Source organism: Takifugu rubripes, chromosome 13 (assembly GCF_901000725.2).
Source record: "Takifugu rubripes chromosome 13, fTakRub1.2, whole genome shotgun sequence".
Classification (NCBI taxonomy): Eukaryota; Metazoa; Chordata; class Actinopteri; order Tetraodontiformes; family Tetraodontidae; genus Takifugu; species Takifugu rubripes.
Window position 1 is genome coordinate 9718551 of NC_042297.1, and position 14478 is coordinate 9733028.

Genomic DNA, 14478 nt, shown 5'->3' on the forward strand with positions numbered 1-14478 from the left:
TGTGTGTGTGTGTGTACTTCGGGACAGTAGGTCAGTGAGAGTTCTCAACACCATGATAAGCACGTTAATGGTTAATAGGCTTATTTATAACTGTATGGATTATTGGGATTTTATTGACCGTGTCTTAGATCATTGTTGAGATTAATATGATATGTAATTGACAGTAATTGGTACTTCTGTGCAGAGTCACATGAAAGCTTTGTGTCAACATGACAGATTTTTTAATTTGCAATAAAATAGAGTAAAATAGGATCAGCGTTCCCTATTTGTGGTTCAGTGCAGAAACACAGAGGCTCTGCTGCTGCTGCTGCAGCTCAGGAGAGATGACTGCACTGAAGGGGGGGATTGGATCTGTGACCATGGAAATGCCGAGGGGGGGGGTAAAAGGGCGGTCTCTGAAGGAGGAGATTGAGGAGTAGGAAGAGGAGGAGGAGGAGGAGATGAGGATGCAACTGCCTGTGCAGATGCGAGAGAAGGAAGGAAGCTGCATCAGCGGTGTGAGAAGAGGAAGCTGCATGCAATGGAGGCGCGCTCGAGCGGCAGCGACGCCGTCCACTCCCATCACCACTCAGGACTGGATTAATGGAAGAGACCCACAGCAGGTTGGTGCCTTTTGTACGGTTACAGTATTGGAAGTGGAGGAATTGCGTTGGAGAGGGATTGTGAAGGGAGAACGGGGCTATGGCCTGTGCAGGATTCATGTGTAGGTGAATGCAGTTAAGTATGAATCACAGTGACTGAGCCTTTTCCCTGGAACCCAAAAGTGTTTGCATGCAGAGAAATCGTCTCCCTTCGGCTCTCAACTCTTTACCTGATGGAATAGAGGAACGGTTTGCTGCAGGTCACACAGTGGCGGCTTTTCTTTCAGCTCTGCGATGCCAGAGGCAGCACCTGTGCTGAACGGTTGTCACCTCTGATACAATGCTGAAGGCGGGGGGTGCAGCCACCGCTCTCATGCTCCTGCTGCTGCTGCCACTCTTGTGCTGCTGCCACCGCTGCCACTCACTGGGTAAGTTGCCTAAAGCCAGGAAAAGCCCCCCTGACATTAGCACACCACAGCGTAATAGACCCTCTCAGGTCTCTCCCCACCTGGGGGAGAAACACAGGTTTTCTGGTTGTTGCTTTATACCAGGATGAGTAAAGTGCTGCTGATGCTCAAACAACTGAGTCAGCTGATTGAATAAAGCATTAGTAAGGGTGCAGTACAATAGGGAAGAAAAAGGATTATCGTTATTTCTTTCAGACATGTGAAATTAAATAAGGCATTATACATCAAAAACAAGTGAGACAAAGCCAAAATTCCACCCTTTTCCCACAAATCACTACTAAAAGGATTACTTGTCTCACATATTATAAATACAGCAACTACTTTAGTTTAGTTACCCTATGTACCCCTCCAGAGTCATGTATTTGTAAGTGTTATGTGCGTGCTTAGATTTAATCACCGTGACTTTAGATTTTCTGTTTAATACTTCTCCTCTGATTCCATAAAGCTAGATTTCTTTATTAATATATTTTGCTAAAGGCTTTTTGAAGTCAATTCATTGCCCGGCTGTAGTTTTTTAATGTAAAGAAAATTACATTTTTCCAAAATTGTTCAATTTTCCTTCTTCTGACATCCAAAGATACGTTTTTTTGAATATCAAATCTGCATTACATGCACACGCTAACACACACACACACTCACACACACACACACACGCAAACACACACACACTCACACACACACACACACACACGCAAACACACACACACACACACACACACACACACAAGCAAACAATATTTCATTTTTTCCACCTTTTTTGCACCAGTTGCAGCAACACATTTCTGCGGTGGTTTCTTTCCTGAAAACTTCAACACTTATATTCTCCGATTACTTCTGCAACTCTTTCGAATGAACGTTACTGTTGATCTTTCCAATTTATTGTCTGAGTCAGTTTTCCAGCCTTCCAGCTGATTCGTTCTCCCAGCAGTTCTTCAATAGTTGCAAGAATGTTCATTATAAAGTCCAATACAACTAAAACAACTGAAACCTGTGAAAATATGCCAAATGTTGTACTCATTTTGGCCACCACTGTACATATTTCATGGGCTTACCCCCCCTAAAAGCAACATTAAATATGAACAATAAAAGTCGATATAATATATATTCATCAACTGAAATAAGAATTTCTATGACCGGGAAGCTATTAGCATAGCTCTGAGTCTGCACATTAGGTTTATCACTAAAAGAGATTAGCATCAGGTCCAGCAGACTCCCGGCCTCCTTTTCATCCGAGATGCTGCTGATAGTGGGAAAAGAACCCATTCATTTCCTTATGACACGCTCATTGATTGCGTTGCAGCCTAGTCTTTATTGATCTTTGTACAATGAGAAGACCACTCTATATATTTGTGATCTGTCTTTTCGTAGATTTCCAGTCACATTCTACATCCATAAATTAAGTTTGTAACCACATCGGTCAATGATTTAAAAGACAAGTTAACTGTAAGCGTGAATAATTTAAGGATTGATCAATATTTTCTACACGGCTGAGGAGTCGATTCAATGAATCTATGGTGATGTGGTGTTATATAAGAGAGTGGAAAACAGTCCTGTGATGTTAGCAATTTTATACTGCAGAAAATTTGTGGGTTGATATAAGTGTTTATGTATAAACTGTCTCATATCTGTAAAAAAAAAAAAAAAAACAATAACTGTCTTTTTACATCTTCTAGAGGTTCCAAAACTCTCCTCCTGTGCAAAAGCAGAGGACAAGCTCTTCAAATACCTCTTTGGAAACTACCAGAAATGGGTTCGCCCAGTGGATCACCTGAACCAGACCATCCGGGTGAAGTTTGGACTGGCCATTTCCCAACTAGTTGATGTGGTGAGAAAAGGAATATTCCAAATTGCATTTTTTTTTTTAACTCTGTCCACACAGGAACTGAAGCCTGTGTTGGGTTTAACCCTGAAGGAAAAGTTCTCACTCATGGATTGTTCTTTACATGGCCTAGAAGGTGGAGATTGATATTGGTAATATCAGAAATAATATGATATTTTTATTAATTTAAATAAAATTGGATCCCGGAATGTCAGCAAATAATATCATATGTCTCTTTGCAGAAAGAAACTTAATTCTAAATGGACATATTGACAGCAGTTTATGTTTATGGGTTAGTCTACAAAGCAAAAGTGCTTTTCTATATATTATACTTCATTTCTGGCACCAGCTCAACAACAAACATTTGAATTGGAGTTTCATTCAAATATTTTACAGTTAATGCTCCTGTTTTTCTATTGCAGGATGAGAAAAATCAGCGAATGACAACTAACGTGTGGATGAAACAGGCAAGTCTGACCTTAAAAAAGCTTTTTAAAAAGCAACATTCGTTGTGTTGCCCTATGGAGACGACCTCCGACTTACATCGGAATCAGGAGAATCCAGTCAGCATCTCCACACCCAGTTTTGATTTCATCTGGTAACATCTGACTAACTGACAGTCCCTACGTGGACTTTCATTCCCTCCCTCCTGCCCTCTGCTACTCCTTATTCATAGCCTGTCGCATATGTTATAAATCGTCCCCACACCACGACCTTCAGATTGATTATAATTCACAGTGATGGATTGTATGAGGAAGGCGACACCAGAAGGCCATATTATCATGAAGCATGAGCATCTGGGACAGCTTCTTATATCTTTAGGTCTGCCACTTCTAGCAGATGCATGCTCGCCTAGGCTAATTTCTCCTCCCTGCTTGTAGGAGTGGACTGACATGAAACTTAGATGGAACCCTGAGGAGTATGCGGGCATTACGATTATCCGAGTCCCATCTGACAGAATCTGGCGTCCCGATGTTGTACTTTACGACAAGTATGTAGAGAAATATAACTCACTAAGCAAATTAAATAAGTGACTCCATCCATGAGCTGATGGGAATGTTGTTTCTCTCAAAAGTTCTGATGGGCGGTTTGAGGGTACTATCACCAAGGCCGTCGTAAAGTACGATGGCACTATAACATGGACAGCGCCGGCCAATTACAAGTCGGCCTGCACCATTGATGTCACCTTCTTCCCTTTTGACCTTCAGAACTGTTCCATGAAGTTTGGCTCTTGGACATATGATGGTTCCCAGGTGAGTGCCGGCTCGCCGCCTCAATGTCTATTTATTAAAAACCCACCCACTGACCCTGCGATTGGACTGTGTGTTTGTAAGGTGGACATCATCCTAGAGGACTTCCATGTGGATAAGAGGGACTATTTTGACAACGGCGAATGGGAAATAGTGAAGGCCACGGGCAGTCGGGGACTGAGGATGGATGGAAGCACTTCCTATCCCACTATTACCTACTTCTTTATCATCCGTAGGCTTCCTCTCTTCTACACCCTCTTCCTAATCATCCCCTGCATCGGCCTGTCCTTCCTCACCATCCTTGTCTTCTATTTGCCCTCCAACGGTGGGGAGAAGATCTCTCTCTGCACCTCAGTGCTGGTGTCTCTAACTGTTTTCCTCCTGGTCATTGAGGAGATCATTCCGTCATCCTCAAAGGCCATCCCTTTGATTGGGGAATACCTGGTTTTCACCATGATCTTTGTAACTCTTTCCATTGTCATTACCGTCTTTGCCATTAACGTCCACCACCGCTCCTCCTCCACGCATAATGATATGGCGCCCTGGGTGAGGAGGGTTTTCCTGCATCATCTGCCCAAGTTGCTGTGCATGCGCAGCCACGTGGACCGTTACGCCACATCTGGAGCGGCCAGAACACGAGGACTAGGAATGGCAGAGGGCTCGGAACCGGAACTCACGCCTCTCTTTTACACCAGGCAAAACCTAAAAGCAGCTTTGGATTCTATCCGATATATAACCATGCACGTGGTGAAAGAAAACGAAGTCAGAGAGGTGAGCGTGTTATAACCTCTTTATTGGCACTTACATCTTTTTGACTGCGTGCTTCAGTGTAAAGCAAAGAACGAAAGAAAAATGACTTTTTACATCACATTAACTCCAGTATCCTCACGCCAGAGGGCTGAGCCAGCAAGTAAGCAAGTCTCTCAACTCTTTTCAAGCACAAACATGTTCCCAAACATGCCGCTTCCTGCCCTCAATAGACATGAAAAAAAAGAAAGCAAAAGAAATTCATTTCAAGGTGTTCCTATTTCCGTGGAGGAAACCAGTAACCAGTGAGGCGATCGTCACTCACCACTAATTAACAATCAACTGGGTAAAAACATAATCAACAACAGAAGAAAACATAAATAACCAAGTCTATTTTATTAAAATAATGTCTTCTCCCACTCTGTCAAATAAATAAGCAACAATCTTGTTATATTATTTCGACAATAGAAACAATGTCCTTTGAGCACATTTCAGCTTTCCTTTCATGAAATCACATTTTCCTTTGAACCTAAACTGTTGACAACATCGTTTCTCTCTAGTGAAAAGGAAAATCCATAAAAGGGAACGTGCAACACATTCTCTGAACGCCCACGAGTCCATGATTGTAGAGCACTTCCACCTGCTGATGTGCAAATTGGAAAAACAACAGGTGGAAAACGGAGAGAGTTACTTCGCTTTTCTGGTTTTTACTGGCCGATCAACCAGAGCTCCCACCACTAGTAGGTCCACTCCAGTGGTCTGATTTATTAAGATGTCCGATAAGGAGTGCTAAATTGTATTCTAGGTTTGTGTCCCCAATTGCCCAAGTGGCTACAGGTGTAAAGCGCAGTATTTAAACGAGGAGTTTGGGCACTGTTGCTTTTTCCATGATGGCAAAAATGCAAAAGGAAGTGCTTGTAGAGGAGGCGAATAAACACCTCAACGATTTCCAACGCAGAAATCTAAACATCACAGAAAGATGTACAACCGCTCCGATTGCTCTTGGGAAGCCAGCCACTGTGTAGATCCCCTGTTTGGGTTTATTCAGTGTTTCCCTTGAGGATGGAACCTGCTCATTCTGCGCATCATAGCATTTAATACATCTGAGAGCTTCAAGATAGTGGGGCTGGATAGGAGACATGCTTAAATAGTTTATTTTTTTATTCCATATACGCAGCTTGCACATTCTTTTGTGGGTAACGTCAAGTTTCCACACCTTTTTAATACAAGCAAACCTTCACTAATCCCGGATCACAGGGTTGCTGTGTCTCTCCAGCAAGATCTCATTCATGGAACATCTAGGATGTGTGATTGAAGTCTGACTTCAGGTTTTGGAGAGTAGATCCACAATAGTGGAGGCGTACACCTGCTCTCTGTGGAAAGTCGGCCTGCTTGTGTCAGGAATCCCCCGAGTTTCTCTAAAACACTGTTTGTTTTTCTTTAGGTGGTCCAAGATTGGAAGTTTGTAGCCCAGGTTCTGGATCGGATGTTTCTTTGGGCCTTCCTCTTGGTGTCCATCCTGGGCTCTGCTCTCCTCTTCATCCCAGTGATTTACAAGTGGGCCAGCATCATTGTCCCAAACCATGAGACCATGGTTTTTGGGAACTGACAGACACTGAGGAAACGGCCCTTTTCCAGGAAAATTAATTTTTAACACTGAAAATACAATATAAAGTTATGAGAAGTTACTGACAACATGATTCAGTTTGTTGGTTTTATTTGCCTGGGCTCACAGGGTGCGCTCTGTTCGAGATTTTATAAAACAACATAAAGAGGCCCACAAAGGAATCATTTGGAAGAATATATGACTCTCATACTCCTGTGGATTCCCAAATTCCTTACTTGTTGTATAAATGGAGAGTAACAGGCTGTCTTCATTTACAGGGACTTTTGCTTTAGCCTCTCAGCTAATGTGTAGCATTTAGACGATGGTTTAATAAAAATGGTCCTTTATCTCTGCTATTTTGCAATCCTTGTTTTAAAAACCAATCATACACACTGTGGCTGCATCATCACCTCTTGGGATTCCCAAAATTATGGAATATTCAATATGAGTGGTCCAGCAACTCTCTGAAGCAGAGTGGACTCTGCCTTTCATAATCATCTTTGTTCTCTACAATGCGAGGAAGGGAGAGGTGGAGCTTCCTGACGTGACTTGAATTCCCGTGGAGTATTTTAACTCAGCCAATGGACCGATCCTTCATTCAGAAGGGGAGCTGATTAATAAACACAATTCAACTGAATCTAGCCTAACTTACCTGATAAAATGACCGTAAATAAATTCTGTCTCATGGGACAATAGCTGCAGATAATTGTCCTGGACAGAGGACAGTTGCCCAAAGAACGAGCTTACTGCCACCATGCGGTCATATATTGACATTACAGCTAATAACAAGCAAGCGAGTCATCGTCATGGCAACATTGGAGAGCCTTTCATCCGTTCCATGGGGTCAGACTTTCACCTCCTTTCATTAAAATCTGTTTTCAGTGTGGACTTTCACTGTGGAGCAGCACACAACTTTACCGATAAGACCCAACTATAGGAAATCCTTTAAAATCGGAAAGAAAAGCTTAACTATAATCCACTCATGTGAGGTCTCCTGGATGTGGTTAAATTTTTACCACAACTCGTTAGCACAGATGATCCTGGAGCCACTGCATACGAAACAGGTGTGTTTATGAGCAAAACAGGGTCTGTATTTAATATCTTTCTTTTAAATGAACCATTCAGACTAACCTATTGCATCAGTTTTTAAAAGGACAAAATTCTAACTAACTAAATCATTGCTTTACCAGTTTTGCTGTTCTTATTCATGCTATACTACTGTCAAATGCAGCCTGCAGGGCCTGTTCTGATTGGGCCATACCAGCTAATTATGACTAGCTGTATAGAATTCCAGCATAATATTACTAATATCACTAAATTATGGGGGAAAACCCCTCTTTTTGCACGCCAAACACACTGTTATTATGTATGCATGTCTTAATTTTAACACCAAAAAATGTATAAAAAAGAACTGTGTCATAAGTTCAGTGGGTTTAGTCCTGTTTTCCTACTAGAGTAAATAATATTGTGGCCTCAGAGAACCAGTTATTATAGATTTTTTTTGTTGTAGTTCTTGCCTGTTTGGTGACCTCACAGACTTCATGGAACCTCTGAGCTTGTGTGTTTATCCTGCTGAGGGAACCATTGACCTTGACCCGTTTTAATTACATTCCCTGCAGGGATCAGTGTTTTACTTACCATTTGAACAATTGGAGCGTCTGAAAGAGATTATTGAGGGGTCGCTGGATTCTGTCTCAAACCTTTGGAAGAGGACTGAAATATTCTTCAGGATTCACAACATTTGTGTTTCTTGTAAGTCTTTATTCCACTTCTGCTGCCTCCATGCAAAATTAAGTGCACAACAATATGCTTCTATGTGGCTTTACAACACTGGTGACATATGTATAACAACTCTTTTCAAACATGTAATAAGAGCTAATAATAAAGCCACAGGTCTACAGTCCTCACCGGCAGATGGGGAATGAACTTTAGGTACAGGAAAGTTTGTGGACCTTAGAGAGAATCCTGGAAGAGAATCAGGCTGCAGTAGGTCTGTTTTGTTTAGAGGACGTCAACAAACTACCACCTAGCAGAGATTTGCTCTTGCAGATGCTTTGTTAAAGAAGGTCATTTTGCAGGTTTCTTCTGTGTAATTGTCTGTCTTTTAGGTTGAAGATGTCCCTCCAAGGAAAGGCAGCTTTCGTTTTTGTGCTATCCATCTCGTCCTTGCTGTGGGGAGTTTCCCACGGAGGAAGGATTTTGGTTGTACCTTTAGAAGGAAGTCACTGGGTCAACATAGACATCCTCATTGAAGCTCTGCACTCCCGGGGACACACTGTTGATGTTATCCGATCCAGCCAGAACTGGTACATCCAGGACGGCGCTCAGCACTACAACACAATCACCGTTCCAGTTACTGAAGGCTTTAATCACGACTTTATCATTCCGATCGTGAAAAGGATCATTGACATCGAGAGGGGAGAGAGACCAGCTTGGAACTTTGTCAGTTTGCAGCTGGAGATGTTTACTTCAATGTACAGGATGCATCGGCTGATATGCCAAATGGCTGCGAACATCTTCACAGACAGAAACTTGATGAACACTTTGAAGGAGAACAAGTATGACCTCGCCCTCGTTGACCCAGCGTGGGGGGCAGGTCTGATGTTGGCTCATGCTCTGAAACTGCCTCTCGCCTATTATGTCCGATGGATAACGAGTGGAGAGGGCCATTTCGCTATTGCCCCCTCTCCTTTATCTCACATTCCTGTGATAGGTTCAGGACTATCAGACATAATGACCTTCAGTCAACGAGTCAAAAATCTCTTTTTCTATATGATTTGGGAAGCACAGAACTTATTTTTAATACAGCCTCAGTATCAGGCTGTCTGTGATCATTTCTTTGGCCCAGAAGTCAGATACAGTGAGTTAATACAGGGGGCTGATCTGTGGCTGATGAGAGTGGACTTTGTGTTTGAGTATCCCCGTCCCACCATGCCTAATGTCGTCTATATGGGAGGGTTCCAGTGTAAACCTGCCAAGCCTTTACCTGAACACCTGGAAGAGTTTGTGCAGAGTTCAGGAGAACATGGAGTCATCATCATGTCTCTGGGGACTTTTGTGAGCCAACTTCCTGCTGAAATAACCAATGAGATCGCTGCAGCTTTTGCTAAGTTGCCTCAGAAGATCATCTGGAAACATGAAGGGGACAGACCAGCAACTCTGGGCAACAACACTTTACTGGTGGACTGGATGCCTCAGAATGATCTCTTAGGACATCCCAAAACAAAGCTGTTTGTGGCTCACGGAGGAACGAATGGAGTTCAGGAAGCTATGTATCATGGAGTCCCAGTTGTAGGTCTACCTGTGTTTTTTGACCAATATGACAACCTGCTGCGTCTGAAAGAGAGAGGAGGAGCTGAGATTCTGAGCCTTAGGACTGTGGACAAGGACGACAACTTCCTGGCAGCTTTGAAGAGAGTTTTGAATGATCCCTCCTACAGGATGAACATGCAGAGGCTCTCCGGACTGCACAGAGACAAGCCGATGAAGCCGATGGACAGCGCCCTCTTCTGGATAGAGTTTGTCATGAGACACAAAGGTGCAGCTCACCTGAGGACTGAGTCCTACAGGCTGCCCTGGTATTCCTATCACTCTGTAGATGTTGTTTTGTTCTTAACTGGAGCTGTGCTGCTCACTATTCTAGCCTGCACCACCATGATCAGATGTTTATTTACCAAAATCTGCAAACGTAAAGTCAAAAATGAGTAATTATGTGTGTTTATCAAACAGCTGTAAAAGCTATATTTAGGAGCCCCAGAGTTAGAGGGGTGGCTTTATAGGAAGCAAACAGAATCCCCAGGTGTCTTCCCTCTCCTCTGGTTTGTACCAAGCAAATAAGAGTTCATCTTGAACCTTAAGACGTGTGATGAAGATTAAAAATTTTGAGTAAGAAAAGAGAAATCAAACAACATCTGGATTGTCTTTCATTTTTGAAAACATTTGTTCATATGAGCCTTTTGAACAAAAAGACTAGACTAACTCTGTCGCGTAATTATTAGTTCATTCATTTTAGACTGTCCCATTTAGCATCGTCATGTGTGATTTGGTAAGTTCAAAATGAGCGTAACTTAAAGGCTGTATAATGATTTGAAATAAAGGTTGATTATTTATGATTGAATTGACTTTAAAACCATAAACATAAAATAAGTAGCACTGTGTGTCTTGTGATCTCAGTTTTGAAACGTGCACTTTCAATAATCTCACCACAAACAGGTATTCTCGCCCGCTCGGCTGTTAAACAAGTGGTTTTCCTGTAACAATTCTCTAAAATTACTTAGAGAAAACCACACCGGCGTGAGTAGAACAAGACAGCTGCTCTGCTTCTCATCATTTTAATCTACACATTATTGTTAATAGAGCTTTTAGTATTATTGTATTTTATGTGTTCTTTTGGGAAATGCTGTCGCCATTCTCACATGATAAAAGTTTAAAAAAACATTTAAAAATCAAAGTAATATTCTCTTATAGCATAAAGTTTTTCACTTACATTCTTTATTGACTGCTGTCATGCAGATTTATGTCATCATATCTGAAAATAAAGCCATAAAACAGGGAGTTAATGGTGACCATGAAGCTAACAAAGCTTTAAAAATAAATGATAAAAAATAAATTCTAAATTTTAATTTTAAGAAATTCTTCTGCTCTTACATGTTTTCCTCATCCATGCTGAAAGAGTCATCTAGAAAATTGGAAAGAAAATGAATGTGACATATTTTGAAAAAACAAGCATAGGTTAAAAATTGAAGCATACGTACGATTGTATATTTAGTTTTCTTTATTTTATTTTATTTTTTTTTAATTTTCTTTAATTTAGTTTTTCGTAAAATGGAATATTTGGCATCAAGATTAGAGATCAAATGGCTTAAAATGTTAAATAGCACTTTGCTGGAAAAAAATGTAAATTACACATACACTAAATAAAAATCAATTGATTACAATTTTGATTTATTGAGTTTAATATAATGATTGAAGTTTCTATAGAATGATTAAATAATAATTCTGGCAGTCTGAAGAAAATATGACTTTAAGAAAAGACCAAATATACAAGAAATGAAAATTTTCAATAGAGTTGAATGATAATGAGATGAATGAAAATGGAGGGATATAAAATTTCATTAGTTTGTCTGTGATATGTATTTAATTTAATTCCAAGTAAAGCTCACCACTCGGAGCTTCCAGGTTGTCTCCCCCTGCCTTTTCCTGCTGTTCCTCTAACTCGCGCGACCGCTCCATCACGGTTGCATAACCAACTTCACTGGAAACAAATGCACGTGTGTGTGACTGTTAAAATATATATGCTTAAAAAAATACTGTCCCTGTCTGTTTCCAGCAACTCTTACCATTGATTGCAGAATTTTATTTTGTTCACTGGTGGAAAAACACAATAAACATCTTAAAATCGCATTTTACAATAGAAAAATGTCAAACTGATTCAATAGAAACATGTGAGCACATTTTCAAGCGTTGTTTTAAGACTTTAAGATTTTACCTGCTCTCCGCCATTTAATGAAACAGGCGCCCAGAGCCACAGCTAACAATCCGATAATCACTCCAAATATTATTATCTGTTGGTCAAACATTCCTGGAATGCACCGCAATAGACTTTGTTATAAGAAATAATGACCGAACTCATGAGACTAGTATGGCGCCACCGCCATCATAACCTCTCACCTTTAACTTCCAGAAATACTCTGTTATTTCCATAGAGAGCCGTCCCAGCAGCTTTGATGCATTTGGAAGGAAGCACCACGCAGCTGTAATGACCAGAATCCTTCAAGGCGACGTCCTTGACGGTGAATTCCACTTCCATCCTCGTAGCATTGAATGGCGTCAGCTGGACCATGGTGCCATTTTTAATAAGGTAGGACTGGATGAACTGGCACCCACCCAGCGTTTGCAGGGTGTCCGAAACAGAACACCTGAGCGCCACATCGTCTCCCTCCTTGACAGCTGGCGGCCCAGCAAACGAAATATCTGCTGGGTGAAAATTGGCTGCAAAGCAGAGGACAACATGAGCAGCGGGGCTGAACGCGGACGTGCAGGTGGATGAAGATCCATACCGATTACACGAATGGGAATGATGTTGAGACTTGAGGCGGCTGCTGTAGAAAGTGGGAGATCTCTGACAGAGAAAACGCAGCTGTAGTTTCCACCGTCATGGAGACCAACGCGGATGATGAAGAACGTGTCCTTTTGATTTGGCTTCTGCTGCTTCTTTCTGACAACGCGGCCATCTTTGCACAGATGTATAAAACCTTGTGCAGCTGAAGGTTTCTTGGAGCCAGTGATGCTACAGGTGATATAAAGATCACTGCTCTCACTTACCACTTTCTGGTTGGAGAGAATCTTTGCAGGAAAAACACCTGTTAACAGTTGTTGTGCCAGAGATTTAGTATCAAAACTAGTCAAAGTTATCCAACAGCATCCCACCAAGGGTGACTGTAAAGCTCACCGTTTGTTTGAGCAAAGACCTGACAGGCAAAGCCGCCTGGAAGGAAAGCAGAGGTGAAATTCTCCCTGGCAGTGAAAAAAAGACTTGAATTCAATGTTTATATACTTACAGAGAAGAACAACAATTATCTTCATGAGTATGAACACGTTAAACTCCAGACTCTTCGAAACTCTGAGAGATGCGTCTGACAACCACAGGCAGAAACTATTATAACATATTGTACTTCCTGTCTATGGGTCTCAGTTTGAACATTTGATGCCCACAGCGGTGAAATTTGCAGTGTTAGAGCAGCAAAAAAGTACAGCGAGCAACACACAATGCACGTAGTGCACAGGTGTACGTCCTCCTTTAAGAGATTAATGTGCACAATATGCAACATAGAAAATTGCAGAATCAAGAAACAAGTAGTAGTCGTTTAAAAAGTACAAGGCAGTTGTACACAGTGGACAGGTGTTTCTCTTATTGGCAGGTATTTCTCTTATTGGCAGGTGTTTCTCTTATTGACAGGTGTTTCTTTTATTGACAGATATTTCTCTTGTTGACAGGTGTTTCTCTTATTGACAGGTGTTTCTCTTATTGACAGGTGTTTCTCTTATTGACAGGTGTTTCTCTTGTTGACAGGTGTTTCTCTTATTGGCAGGTGTTTCTCTTATTGGCAGGTGTTTCTCTTGTTGACAGGTGTTTCTCTTATTGACAGGTGTTTCTCTTATTGGCAGGTGTTTCTCTTATTGACAGGTGTTTCTCTTATTGGCAGGTGTTTCTCTTATTGACAGGTGTTTCTCTTGTTGACAGGTGTTTCTTTTGTTGACAGGTGTTTCTCTTGTTTTTATTGTTGGTTGGGGTGAACTGAACTACTATTGGTTGAATAGTTGAATACTGCAGCAGGAAGGGAGGACCTCTGTTTAGGACACCTGAAGGAGCTCCCAGTGAGGTCACCGTCTCCTGCAGGGGGTGGGAAGTGTTCTCCATGATGGACAAGAGTTGTGGCATCATCCTCTTGTCCTCCTTTCTTTACCAGCTTGTTAAGTCATCCTGTCTGGACCCCAAATGACCCAAGTTTTCTAAGGAGGTATCTGCTCTGACGGTATAGAGGGCAGCAGTCCACAAAGTCCCCCTCGTCCTCATCTGTGATGGTGGAGATCTTCTGTGGATGTTCAGTTCACACGGTGCTGAGACAAGTGTGCAGTTTAGCACATGGTGAAAAGAAAGGGGACAGGGACAGTCCCCTGTTTGTCCTGCTGTAGCTGATCCTTCATCGTCTTCACCTCTCCCCTCCGATCCTCCTCCTCGGCTGCCTCTGTACAGGGCCTTTATGTCAGGAGTGATCCCAGGTCCAGCCTTGGTGGTACTATAGTCTGTATCCATCATGCAGTTTGTGAGGGTGCCGATGTTGTCATCTCCTCCCAACAGGACACATCTCATGTCCATGGATGAGGGTGGGAATGTAACATTAATAGAGAGCTACCCCTCCTGGCTCAGCATCCCATCAATGCAGAAGATATCCCAAATTGTCTGTCTTCCATTTGTTCTCTGTGGAACTCCTCCATGTCTCTAACA

The 14478-nt window shown here is 41.9% G+C and overlaps 3 protein-coding genes across 7 annotated transcripts; 2 read left to right on the forward strand and 1 right to left on the reverse strand.

The window, feature by feature from the left end:
* Positions 1 to 406: 406 nt before the first annotated feature.
* LOC446032 (neuronal acetylcholine receptor subunit alpha-5) lies at positions 407 to 6826 on the forward strand. 4 transcript variants are annotated; one of them, XR_003890595.1, is made up of 11 exons: positions 408 to 602; positions 869 to 1009; positions 2722 to 2873; positions 2961 to 3003; positions 3110 to 3159; positions 3290 to 3334; positions 3749 to 3858; positions 3943 to 4120; positions 4202 to 4888; positions 5425 to 5604; positions 6309 to 6442. XR_003890595.1 is itself a non-coding variant. In XM_029846653.1 (10 exons), exons 2-10 carry the CDS (start codon positions 922 to 924, stop codon positions 6471 to 6473), a joined length of 1518 nt encoding a protein of 505 aa, XP_029702513.1. In that variant the 5' UTR covers positions 410 to 602; positions 869 to 921; the 3' UTR covers positions 6474 to 6826. The 4 variants fall into 4 exon arrangements, 3 of the variants coding, with proteins under 3 accessions (XP_029702515.1, XP_029702513.1, XP_029702514.1); XM_029846653.1 differs by lacking the exon at positions 5425 to 5604 and having other exon boundaries at positions 410 to 602; positions 6309 to 6826; XM_029846655.1 differs by lacking the exons at positions 3749 to 3858; positions 5425 to 5604 and having other exon boundaries at positions 407 to 602; positions 4076 to 4120; positions 6309 to 6826.
* Positions 6827 to 7303: 477 nt separating this feature from the next.
* Positions 7304 to 10178, forward strand: LOC115252147 (UDP-glucuronosyltransferase 2B31-like). Of its 2 annotated transcripts, XM_029846638.1 has the most exons (3): positions 7305 to 7534; positions 8090 to 8222; positions 8579 to 10178. In XM_029846638.1, the coding sequence occupies exon 3, from the start codon at positions 8586 to 8588 to the stop codon at positions 10176 to 10178; it is 1593 nt and encodes a 530-aa protein (XP_029702498.1). In that variant the 5' UTR covers positions 7305 to 7534; positions 8090 to 8222; positions 8579 to 8585. The 2 variants fall into 2 exon arrangements, with proteins under 2 accessions (XP_029702499.1, XP_029702498.1); XM_029846639.1 differs by lacking the exon at positions 8090 to 8222 and having other exon boundaries at positions 7304 to 7534.
* Positions 8026 to 13121, reverse strand: LOC115252148 (uncharacterized). Its single transcript, XM_029846640.1, has 10 exons — positions 13031 to 13121; positions 12922 to 12957; positions 12530 to 12832; positions 12141 to 12461; positions 11959 to 12051; positions 11810 to 11837; positions 11633 to 11724; positions 11118 to 11148; positions 10957 to 10998; positions 8026 to 8800 (listed from the first exon to the last, which is right to left on the reverse strand). The coding sequence occupies exons 1-9, from the start codon at positions 13053 to 13055 to the stop codon at positions 10962 to 10964; spliced, it is 966 nt and encodes a 321-aa protein (XP_029702500.1). The 5' UTR covers positions 13056 to 13121; the 3' UTR covers positions 8026 to 8800; positions 10957 to 10961.
* Between the last annotated feature and the right edge of the window lie 1357 nt (positions 13122 to 14478).

Coding starts and splice junctions, on each gene's coding strand:
- LOC446032 (XM_029846653.1), top strand. CDS start 922: ATGCTGAAGGCGGGGGGTGCAGCCACCGCTCTCATGCTCCTGCTGCTG. Junction 3,004..3,109: donor TTCTTTACATGGCCTAGAAG/GTGGAGATTGAT, acceptor GTCTCTTTGCAG/AAAGAAACTTAATTCTAAAT. Junction 4,121..4,201: donor GGACATATGATGGTTCCCAG/GTGAGTGCCGGC, acceptor TGTGTTTGTAAG/GTGGACATCATCCTAGAGGA.
- LOC115252147 (XM_029846639.1), top strand. CDS start 8,586: ATGTCCCTCCAAGGAAAGGCAGCTTTCGTTTTTGTGCTATCCATCTCG.
- LOC115252148 (XM_029846640.1), bottom strand. CDS start 13,055: ATGAAGATAATTGTTGTTCTTCTCT. Junction 12,833..12,921: donor GGTCTTTGCTCAAACAAACG/GTGAGCTTTACA, acceptor AACTGTTAACAG/GTGTTTTTCCTGCAAAGATT. Junction 11,838..11,958: donor CATTAAATGGCGGAGAGCAG/GTAAAATCTTAA, acceptor TTTTTCCACCAG/TGAACAAAATAAAATTCTGC.